Consider the following 12,010-nt stretch of genomic DNA (forward strand, 5'->3'; position numbering starts at 1 on the left):
CAGTCAGTGTAAAGGTACCTATGTGCCAGTAGGAATATCATGTATGAAAGACAGCGAGTCAGTGAGTATAGCTGGATTTTAGAGGGCATGGAGTGATTTAATGTGTAAGGAAGAAATCTAGGTTGTGAAGAGCTTAGAAAACCAAACTGAAGATTTTATATCTGATCTTGGAGGTAATAGGGAGCCACTGGAGTTTATTGAGTGACATAGTCAGATCCATGATTCAGGAAATCATTTTGACAGTTGTGTGGAGGTTTGGATTGGCATGGAGAGAGACCAGAAGTCAGGAGACCATTTAGAAAGCTATGGTGGGGCAGCTAGGTGGTGCAGTGGATAGAACACCAGTCCTGGAATCAGGAAGACTTGAGTTCAAATTTGACCTCAGACATTTAACACTTAACTAGCTGTGTGACCCTGGGCAATTCACTTAACCTCAATTGCCTCACCAAAAAAAAAAATAAATAATGTGGTTGAGAGGTGATAAACTAGGGTGGTAGCTGTATGAGTCCCAAGAGTAGGGGACAGATGTTGTGGGAGGGAGAAAGGACAGTGTCAGATAGGTGGTGCAGTGGATAGAGCACCAGCCCGGAAGCCAGGATGACCTGAGTTCAAATCTGGCCTCAGACACTGTGTTACCCTGGGCAAGTCACTTAAAGGAAGAAAGAAAGAAAATGGATAAGATTTAGCAACTGATTAAATATATTGCCTTAAATGAGAGTGTGAATGATGTTGAGATTGAAGAACCGGGGAAGTGGGAAGATGCTGGTACTCTTGTCAGTAATAGGGACATTTGGAAGAGGGGAGAGTTTGGGAGAGACATATGAGTTTGAGAAGATCATCCGGTTGGAGATGTTCAGCAGGCAGCTGGGAATGCAGGGCTGGAGATCAGGAGAGAGTTAGATTAGATGTGGGGATCTGGGAATCATCCATATTGTAAGAATATTTTAAACTAACTAGGGCCTAATTTGGGGGGACTAATCTGACTGGGGTACCTAAGGCCTAATCTGGGACTGCTGACTGTGGATGTTTGACTGGCTGGCTATCTGACTGCTATTAATTTAGTATGGGCCGTTTAAAAATTTTCTCCACACTGCTCCACTCCCAAATTAATAAGCAAAAGATTAAGAAGCTTCTTAATTAAATAATCAAGGCATAATTTATTTATAAAAATCAAGATAAGGGTAAAGAAATGCAAATTATACAACCTGTCTGCTTTTAATATAATAAGGGCCATTGCCGCCTCTTGCCTTAGGGTATGCTCCAGCTTTCTCCAACTTTCACTCTTTTTCTCCTTCACTCCAGCTCCCCTGCTTCACTTTCACTTCTAACTGCAAGCCCCTTTCACTGTGTCAACTCCCCTGAAAAGCCCCTTAGCATCTTCACCTCTGTTGCCAACCCCCTGGCGTCTCTAGTGTCTCTATCATAGCCCTTTCTCGCTTTCTCCAGCCTCTTTGTACCGTCAGTTTCCTGCTCTCTTATTCTTCCCCCCTTCCCTGTCTTGCTAGCTCCCCTGTGGCTCTCTGCATCCCCACATGCGCCAAGCTAATCCACCGTTGCACTAGGGCTGTCTGGGCTCGAGGGGCTGTGCCCCCAGCAGTGGGCCTGGGACCTCCCCATGGGCTATGCAGGACAAGCCTGGGATCTCCGGGGCAGCTCCCCTCAGGGCATAGGGAACTGGGGCTTCTTTTTTCTTTTTCCCCCAGCCTGACCTGGTCCTGAAAAGCTCATGGGGCTTTTTTGGCTCAGCTGAAGTGGAGGGGGAGGGGCACCAGCCCCTCACACAGAAAAAACCCCTGAGGGCCTAAGGCTTTTTAATCTCAGCCCAAAGGCAGGGTCCCCAAATCAAAATACATTTCCACAGTATTGAGATAATAATCGAATCCATGGAAACTGATGAGAGTATTAAGTGTAGTGTTATAGAAGGAAGAAGGCTCAGAACAGAGCCTTAGAACGACATCCTCATTTAGTGGGCATAAGCTGGGATGAAGTTCCAGCAAAGGAATATGAGTAGGTCTGGTCTGTTAAGTAGGAGGAAAACCAGGAGAGGGTAATGAGAAGTGCTAAACAAAAAATGTAGGAGGAGTTCAGAGGAAGCAGGATCAGTTAGATTTGAGTCAGGCCTTAGAGAATGGGTAGGTTTGAGATGGGTTGAGAGATCAGAGCATATGTGTGTGGGGAGGGAGGGCCTTTTAGTTGAGGGGGTCGTGCTAAGCAGGAGTGTGTTAGTAACAATAACTAGGGGGGTAGCTAGGTGGTGCAGTGGATAGAGCACAGGCCCTGGATTCAGGAGGATCTGAGTTCAAATCCGACCTCAGACACTTGACATTAGCTGTGTGACCCTGGGCAAGTCACTTAACCCTCATTGTCCTGCCAAAAAAACCCACACAGTAAATAGGTCAGGAATAGAGGATACCGCTAGGGCAGTAGTGGGATCTAAGGCTGGAGAGGCAGTCTGAGACTAAGACCGTGGGCTTTGAATGCCAAGCAAGAGTTTTGTATTTTGTTTTATGGGAAATTGGTAGTTTCCCCTCCCTCTTCCCCTCAAAACAAATGCTGTAAGACCAGAAAGGGGAAGTCTCTTGAGGTTGAATTTACAAAAAGGAAGCAAGAGAAAGCTCTCAGGCCTTGTGAGCTATGACAGCCTTTTACCCCTGTAGCCAATCGCAGAGGCAACAGGAAGACAGATTCACCAAACAAGCCAGTTCTCCCCGCCCTGCACCTTTGGGTGACTCGAGCGATCCCAGCTTACGACGAGAAATCCCCCCTACATCGGTGGTCATCATGTCGATGGCCTCCTGTTACCAGCATAAGTTGTCAGAGAAGCTTACCATTCTAAATGATCGAGGGCGTGGGGTTCTCATTCGAATTTATAACATCAAGAAGGTAAGTGGGACCTGCTGGATTTGGCCTCCAGGATTCTAGGGCCAGCCAAGGGTGGTCATAGGAGCCAGTTCTCCTGAGACCCTTAAGTTCAGTGGTTAGTGCTTACTCTCCTCTAACCCTTATCTGATAGCAGCTAAAGGACTGAAGTAGATTGAGTCCTCTTGAATGATGGGGAAGCCAGATGGGTGGGTTCCTTCTCTAGTTCCCTCTTTCTGAGTCTCATCCCTGATTATTGGGAGAAAGATCATGATCTATTCCCCTATTAACTCTGGAGTCAGATGCTCCATGTTAATACTCAGCCCCAATTATTATCCAAGTGACCTTGGGAAAAATCACTTAATTTTCCTGAAAGGTGGTGGTGGTGGTGGTGGGGGTTTCCTTATCAGAAGAACGAAAGGGTTGGACTAGCTAGCCCCAAGACCCTTCCAGCCTTTTACATCTATGATTTTATGATTGATACCATGGTGAAAAATCTGCCTTTTTTTTTTTTTTTTGACTGGGGCAGAAGCAACAATTATGTTCTGAGCCTCTTGGAGAAAAGATTTGAACCAGAGTCCCAGGGTTCAACCTTATACTGATATTTGACATAGGTTCTTCAGCTGAGACCTTATCTTAGAAAACCTGGGGGAGTGGGGGGGGGAGGGGGAAGGGAGAACCTATTGCTTGGATAGAGAAGGGTAATGTCTTTGGAGATAGATATATTTATTTTTCCCCCTCCAGGCTGGGATAACCCACAGTTATATGTGGGGTACATAGGAGCAATGAGTTAGATGGCTACTAAATGGAATAAAATGAGGGTGAGGATGGCCAATGAAGAGAGAGGGGCAGGGGTGGGGGAGCACTAGAAGAGAAAAGAGAATGGGGTGGGGGGACACAGAGGAGAAGAGCAGGGGAGAGTTTTATGCATTTTGCTATTAAATATATTGTTCATAAGTGAGTTTCTGACCCATGTATCTCACAGTGCCCTTTGTGGAGGAGCTCATGTTACAGAAATCAAATTGTTACTGAACCTCCCCGCCCAAATTCACTTTAGCTGTAGGCCTACCAAGCAGACTGCCTGCCTTCTTCCGGCCATGGTTAGGGGCGTTAGTTAGCTTAGCTTCCTCTTTGTGCTGGGCCAAGTAGAGAGGAGCCCTTAACTTTGGGTACCTCCCATTCTCTGATGTTTCTGTGGCCAACCACCTTAGCTAGCCCTCTGATGCCAGTCCCAAGGGAATAATTCTCAGATCCCTCCTTCTTAAGGTGGGGCTGGGAGGATAAATGAGGCAGGCAGAGCGATGCTTCTAGCTGGTCAGAAGGCAGGTAGAGACTCTCTCTGTTTTCTTCTACCCAGACTTGTTCAGATCCTAAATCCAAACCACCTTTTCTCCTGGAAAAGTCCATGGAATCCTCTGTCAAGTACATCAGCAAGAAATTCCCCAACCTAGATGTCCGAAGCAGTACGGTGAGAAGCCTGCCTCTTCTCCTCTCCTCTTTTCTCTTTTTTTTTTTTGTGGGGCAGTGGGGGTTAAGTGACTTGCCCAAGGTCACACAGCTAGCAAGTGTCAAGTGTCTGAGGCCGGATTTGAACTCAGGAACTCCTGAATCCAGGGCCGGTGCTTTATCCACTGTGCCACCTAGCCGCCCCCTCTTTTCTCTTTTCTAATTAAAATTTTTTTCAGCTAACAAACATTTATCTTTGCTCCCTTATTCCACACTCCACCCTGGAAAAAAGAAAGAAAAGGAAAACAAAACCCTTATAAGGAACATGCATAGTACAAGCAAAGCAAATTTCCACATTGGTCATGTTCTCTCTTTTAACCCCAGCCCCACCCCAGGATGAACTAGGCCCTAATTCTCCAGCTGCCCTTCCTTAAACTTGGCAGGGGATGGGAGACTAAAAATTATAACAACAGCTAGCATTTATATAAGCACTTTTTACACATTATCTCATTTCTTCTTCACTACAACCTTGTGAACTAGGAAACTATTAGCCACCACTCCCCCCCCCCCCCCACTGAATTGCCTTTGTTTTCTTTGATTTTCTTTGTCTTATGGTTATAAATTTGAATATTAATTCTGAGGATGGAAGACTGGGAACTTTAACTGACCAAGCAGTGCCCCTCACCCTTCCCCCGATGCAGGGCTGGTGAAAATACTCTCTTAGAATAGGAATTCCTGACCATTTTTGTGATCCTGGATCTCTTGGGCAGCTTGGTGAAACCTATGGACCCTGCCTCAGAATTATGTTTGTTTGTTTGTTTGTTTGTTTTGGCGGGGCAATGGGGGTTAAGTGACTTGCCCAGGGTCACACAGCTAGTATGTATCAAGTGTCTGAGGCAGGATTTGAACTCAGGTCCTCCTGAATCCAGGGCTGGTGCTTTATCCACTGCGCCACCTAGTGCCCCCAAGAATTGTGTTTTTAAATGCATAACATAAAATATATAGGGGAGTATAAAGGAAACCAAATATATTGAAATACAGTTATTAAAATTTTTTTTAATGTTCATGAATTCAGGTTAAGAACACTTGTTTTAGCTTTTATTTATTTATCTATTCATTCATTCATTTATTCATCTATCAATCTATCCATCTATTCATTTATTTATTTTGCAGGGCAATGAGGGTTAAGTGACTTGCCCAAGGTCACACAGCTAGTAAGTGTCAAGTGTCTGAGACCTGATTTGAACTCGGGTCCTCCTGAATCCAGGACTGGTGATTTATCCTCTGTGCCACCCAGCTGCCCCCCAAGAACACTTGTTTTAGAGGAAGAAAACTAGATCCGCCTAACAGATTATTATTTGACTGTTGCTCTTAGCTGGTAGTTCCTAGGTTCACCTTAGGCTTTCTTCTAACTTTGTTGGGCCCCTTTCTCATTAATCCTTCTTTTTTCCAGTACAGCTTGGTATAATGGAAAGAATATATCTTGGGTAGAATCCCCACTCTGACAATAACTAGCTATTTGACCATGGGCAAGAGGCTTTCTTTTTTTGAAATTGAATATTTTATTTTTTCCCCAGTTACACGTAAAAACAATTTTTAACATTTATTTTAAAATGTTTTTGAGTTCCAAATTCTCTTTTTTCCTCCTTTCCCTGTCCCCCTTATTGAAAAGGCAAGCAATTTGATAAAGATTATACATGTGAAGTCATGCAAAACATATTTCCATATTATTTTATAAAAGAAAACAAAGACAAAAACCCCCAAGGAAAATAAAGAAAAAGTATGCTTCAATCTATATTCAGACTCCATCAGGTTTTTTTTTTTTTTCTCTAGAGGTAGATAACATTTTAAATCATAAGTCCTTCAGAATTGCCTTGGATCGTTGTATTGCTAAGTCATTCACAGGTGATCATCATATAATGTTGCTGTTACTATAGACAATGTTTTCCTGGTTCTGCTTATTTCACTTTGCATCAGTTTATGTAAGTCTTTTCAGGTTTTTTTCTGGGGGCAGCCTGCTCATCATTTCTTCATCACAATCACATATAACAACTAGTTCAACCATTCCTCAGATGATGGACATCCCCATAATTTCCAATTCTTTGCCACCACTAAAAGATCTGCTATAAATATTTTGGTACATATAGGTCCTTTTCCTTTATGTTTTTTATCTCTTTAGGATACAGACCTAGTAGTGCTATTAATTCTTCAAAGGGTATGCATGATTTTGTATCACATTAGGAATAGTTTCACATTTCTCTCTAGTATGGTTGAATCAGTATACCATTTCACCAATAGTGCATTAATGCCTCAATTTTTCCACATCCCTTTCAACATTTGCCATTTTCTTTTCTATTATATTAGCCAATCTGATAGGTGTGGGGCAGTAGCTCAGAGTTTTAATTTGCATTTCTCTAATCAATAGTGATTTAGAGCATTTTTATATGACTATGTATAACTTTGATTACTTCATCTGAAAACTGCCTGTTTATATCCTTTGACCATTTATCAATTGAGGAATGGTTCTTATTTCTATAAATTTGACTCAGTTCTCTGTATATTTGAGAAATAAGGTCTTTATCAGAGAAACTTGCTGTAAATTTTTTTTCACAGTTATGATTTCCCTCTGTCCTATTTTCCCCCTTTATCCTACACACTTTCTCTCCTTTTACCCTGTCCATTCTCAAAAGTGTTTTGCTTCTGATTCTTACCTCCCCCAGTCCACCCTTTCTTCTATCAGTCTACTCTCTCCTCCTCCACCCCCACCCCCACTTCCCCTTCTCTTATCCCTTTCCCCTCCTACTTTTCTGTAGGGTAAGATAGATTTCTATATCCAACTAAGTGTGTATGTTATTCTCTCTTTGAGCCAATTCTGTTTTGTTTTGTTTTGTTTTTGTTTTTGGTGGGGCAATGAGGCTTAAGTGGCTTGCCCAGGGTCACACAGCTAGTAAGTGTCAAGTGTCTGAGATGGGATTTGAACTCAGGTTCTCCTGAATCCAGGGCCGGTACTTTATCCACTGTGCCACCTAGCTGCCCCAAAGAGAGCCAATTCTGATGAGAGTAAGGTACATGTGCTTCTCCCTTCATCTTACCTCCACAGTAAAAGCTCTTTCACATCGCTTTTATGTCAAATAATTTACCCCATTCTACCTCTCCCTTTCCCATTCTCCCAGTACATTCCTCTTTTCACCCCTTAATTTTAATTTTTTTTTTAGGTAATTATTCCATAATATTCAACTTACACTCATGCCCTCTGTCTATGGATTCCCCTTCTAACTGCCCTAATAATGAGAAAATTTTTGGGAGTTATAAGTATCTTCTCATGATGTAGGAATGTAAACAGTTTAACCTTATTGAATCCCTTAGGATTTCTTTCCTGTTTACTTTCTTGAGTCTTGTATTTGAAAGTCAAATTTTCTATTGCAGCTCTGGTCTTTTCATCTGGAATGCTTGAAAGTCCTCTTTTTCATTGAATATCCATTTCTCCCTCTGAACAATTATACTCAGTTTTGCTGGATACATGATCCTTGGTTGTAATCCTAGATCTTTTGCCCTCTAGAATATCATATTCCAAATCCTCCAACCCTTTAATGTAGAAATTGCTAAATCTTGTGTTATTCTGACTGTTATCCATGATATTTGAATTTTTTCTTTTTGGCTGCTTGCAATATTTTCTCCTTGACCTGGGAGCTCTGGAATTTGGCTATAATATTCCTGGGAATTTTAATTTTGGGATCTCTTTCAGGAGGTGATTGATTGGTGGATTACTTCAATTTCACCCTCTGGTTCTAGGATATCAGGAAAGTTTTCCTAGATAATTTTTTGAAAGATGATATCTAGGTTCTTTTTTTTGTTTGTGTTTTGCTAGGGCAATGGGGGTTAAGCCCAGTGTCACACACCTATTAAGTGTCAAGTGTCTGAGGCTGGATTTGAACTCAGGTTCTCTTGAATCCAGGGCTGGTGCTTTATCCAATGTGCTGCCTTAGCTGCCCCTCTTTTTTTTTGATCATGACTTTCAGATAGTCTGATAATTCTTTTTTTTTTTTTTGAGGTGCAATGAAGGTTAAGTGACTTGCCCAGGGTCACACAGCTAGTAAGTGTCAAATGTCTGGGGCCAGACTTGAACTTAGGTCCTCCTGAATCCAGGGCTGGTGCTTTATCCACTACACCACCTAGCTGTCCCCCTTCAGAATTTGTTTTGAGGGATTATTTAAAAGTTGTTTGGAGGGGTTTTGGGGGAAGCTCAAGTGAGTTCCTGCCTTTTCTCTAACTTGGCTCTGCCCTTTACAAATGGTTTTAATTTCTCTGAGTCTCAGTTTCCTCATCTGTAAAATGGATATATGAATACTTGCACAGGGTTGTTGATGATGATAGCTAACATTTCTATAGTGTCTATCATGTGCTAGGCACTGTGCTAAGTGTTTAATAAACATCTCATTTGATTGTCAAAACAACCTTGGAAGGTAGATCCCCGCTTTTTTTTTTTTTTTTTTGGTGAGGCAATTGGGGTTAAGTGACTTGCCCAGGGTCACACAGCTAGTGTCAAGCGTCTACGGCCGGATTTGAACTCAGGTCCTCCTGAATCCAGGGCTAGTGCTCTATCCACTGCGCCACCTAGCTGCCCCAGGTCCCCACTTTTTAATAGTTGAGGAAACTGAGGAAAACAGAGGTTAAATTATTTGCCCAGGGTTATGCAACAAGTAAATGTCTGAGGCTAGATTTGAACTCAGATCTTCCTGACTCCAGGCCCAGAGCTCTATACACTGTGTTATCTGTTGTACAGAAAGCACTTTAAGAAAAATTCTATATATTTGTAAGTTGTTCTTATCCCTTCTCCCCCCCAAACCAAGGCTTTTCCAAGTTTTCATCTTTCCTTTTTTCCCACTCAATGAGTCCTTGCTCATTTTCTCTCTCAGAAGTGTCTATCTATTATAATACCACCCAAAAGTGGTTTCCCACTTTTTACTCTATTTTACCTCTCTTAACATCTATCTTTATTTAACATCTAAATTTCCTAGTGTGGCTACAGGATAACATATACTTCTGTAGTGGGAAGGGGCTTTGAAAGAACAGTCATGTAGCCCTCTGAGTCTTGGCAGGAGCACATGGACACTATGTCAGGCTATCTCCCCTGTGCGGGGGTCTCCAAAGAGGAACATATTTCCCTTAGTCATTGTAACACCTTTAGGAAGTTCTTCATGTCTAACACAAGTTCTTGGTATTAGTTGAACTCACTTCTGTTTTTTTGTTCTTATTGTTGTTCTGTTCTGTATTCTTCCCAGCAACACTTGGGACCTGTTCACCGGGATAAAATTGAGATTGTCCGATTCCTCACCAGCTATTACCAATCATTTGTGGATGTCATGGAATTTCGGGTGAGCAGCCTCTAATTCTGTCCAAGCATTGAGATACCGGGGTAGGCCACCCTGTGGAATCCTTTCCCTCTCCCAGAAGGTTGTTAAGTTAACATGTTTGAGATTAAATCCATCCTCATTTTAACAATCAAAACCTTTGGGAGTGGAGTTAGGAGGTTAATCTCAAAGGTAACATGGTCAGGGACCATGACCTTGGCTTTTTCCCATGGAACCTAAGCCAAGAACTCCCATAGGACAAGATGACAAGAGAATTGGGGAGATTGGAAGCTTAGTGATGGAGATAGCCCTGGAAAAGGGACGGGTGGTACTGTATTGGAGACTTGAATTTGAGAGCATTTACAAGATCCATGAGCCTTAGCAATTGGCCACAGTGAAGATAACTCTAAGGCATAGTGTTACATGATGCCCTATGTTGAAGCATTCTATCAATCATTTCAAACATATGATTTTGCAAGTTCACCTTAATTTCATCTGTATGGCTTCATTTTGGCCAAGAACCTTGACCACTATGGGCTTCAGTTTCCCATGTATTCCCATAGTTCATATTTTTAAGATCAATCAACCAATCAATAAACATTTATTAAGCATTTACCACATACCAGACTGCTAAGCATGGAGTTACACAAAATGAAGCAAAAGACTATCCCTGCTCTCAAGGGCACAGTCTAATGGGGGAGACAATATGCAAACAAATACATACAAAGTAAGCTATCTATATGGAATAACTGAGAAATAATTACCAGAGGGAAGGCACTGGAATAAAGAGGAAGAGGGGTTCAGGAAGGATGAGAGAATTGCTATTGTCCCTTCTGGATCTAAACTCCTTTGATTCTGGGACTGAGGCCTTTAGGTAGTATCTAAAAAGGGATTTACTTTAGGGAAGTTATTATTGACTTGGCTCAAGGATTAGACTTTCTCCAAAGACAATCTGGCATTTATTTAATGGCATGTGGGCTGTTAGGCATAACTTTTGGGGTGAGGGGTGGAGGGTGATGGGTGAGCATGTCCGATTCTTTAGCAGTAACCCATTATATAGAAAATTTCTAATGGCTTGGCAACATAGAAACTGACTTGAGTGCCTTGGGTCATCTTTCCCAATATTATACAATGCAACTGTCATTTTTCAAACAGATATTTATTACATGTAGAGCACTGCAGGGCACTGGCTAGATAAAAAGATTAGATAAGACCTGGTCCCTACCCTCATGGCATTTCCAGTCTACTAGTATAGATTGCTATAAAACATAATACTACAGGATAAACTCACTAGAGTTATATCAACCATATCCAAAAATGTAATTTTAAGAATTCACTTTAAATTTATTTGCAATAAGGGGGCAATGTCTAGCACCAAGGTATGTTTAAAAGTTCTGGTCACATTTTGGAAAAGTCAACATTAGAATATGAAACATCAGTGCTTTTATAGGCCATATTTCTCCCCTTCCCCCTGCCAAGTTGAGGATGGGGTATTTGTAATAATGCCTATGGTGGCATTATTTTTCAGTACTTGTTTTCTTTCAAGGAGAGATCATTTTAGGGCAGGAGTCCTTAATTTTTTTTTTTTTTTGCTTGTTTTATGAGCCCCTCTGCCAGTCTAGTGAAACCTAAGGGGTCCATAGGATATTCTTTCTTTTTTTTTTGGTGGGGCAATGAGGATTAAGTGACTTATCCAAGGTCACACAGCTAGTAGTCCATAGGATTTTCAGAAGAATGTTTTTAAGTGCAAAAAATAAAATACATAGGATCACAAGGGAAACTAATGGTACTAAAATACAGTTATTAAAATACTGAAACAAAAACACAATTTCATGGATTTTAGGTTCAGAGTCCCTGTCAGAGAGGCTCCCTGTGTTCAGAAGTATTTCTTTCAATAAGAAATGTTAGCTAAAATCAGTCATAACTGCCTTTAGGGTAGTGTCCTTTGCTTTATTTGCCCCACATCTTCTGGAGTTTGAGGCATGGTAGGAAACTTAAGTCATATTTAGCGTCTACCTTCTCTCTTCCATTTTATCATCTCCTTGGCTCTTTCCCTCAGATTCAAGTTAGAGTATTTCCTCTTCCACACATCCCCATCTTACATCTGTTCCTGTTTTGACTTCTCTCCTCAGGATCATGTATATGAACTTCTCAACACCATTGATGCCTGCCAGTGCCACTTTGACATTGTAAGGCCCCTGTGTCCTCCTCCCCCTGCCCCTAAATCCATGTGATAGCCGTGAGAAAGGACATCCTGCATGAGGGGGAGGGGGAAGCAAGAAGGTTTGGCCAAAGAGTACTGGGAGTTAAATGAAACCACTCAATGGGCCACATTTAAGGGAGGTAGCATGGGG

The 12,010-nt window shown here is 41.9% G+C and overlaps 1 protein-coding gene across 2 annotated transcripts in view; it reads left to right on the top strand.

Annotated features, from left to right (window-relative positions):
• The first annotated feature begins 2,720 nt into the window (after window positions 1-2,720).
• NCKAP1L (NCK associated protein 1 like) overlaps window positions 2,721-12,010 on the top strand; it is a 59,567-nt gene continuing 50,277 nt past the window's right edge. For both annotated transcript variants that reach the window (XM_043969234.1, XM_043969235.1), the window contains exons 1-4: window positions 2,721-2,883; window positions 4,217-4,327; window positions 9,588-9,680; window positions 11,789-11,845. In XM_043969234.1, coding sequence (XP_043825169.1) covers window positions 2,782-2,883; window positions 4,217-4,327; window positions 9,588-9,680; window positions 11,789-11,845 — 363 coding nt within the window. In that variant the 5' untranslated portion in view covers window positions 2,721-2,781. The remainder of the gene's footprint in view (window positions 2,884-4,216; window positions 4,328-9,587; window positions 9,681-11,788; window positions 11,846-12,010) is intronic.

The sequence above is a fragment of the Dromiciops gliroides genome, chromosome 5 (genome assembly GCF_019393635.1).
Source record: "Dromiciops gliroides isolate mDroGli1 chromosome 5, mDroGli1.pri, whole genome shotgun sequence".
Classification (NCBI taxonomy): Eukaryota; Metazoa; Chordata; class Mammalia; order Microbiotheria; family Microbiotheriidae; genus Dromiciops; species Dromiciops gliroides.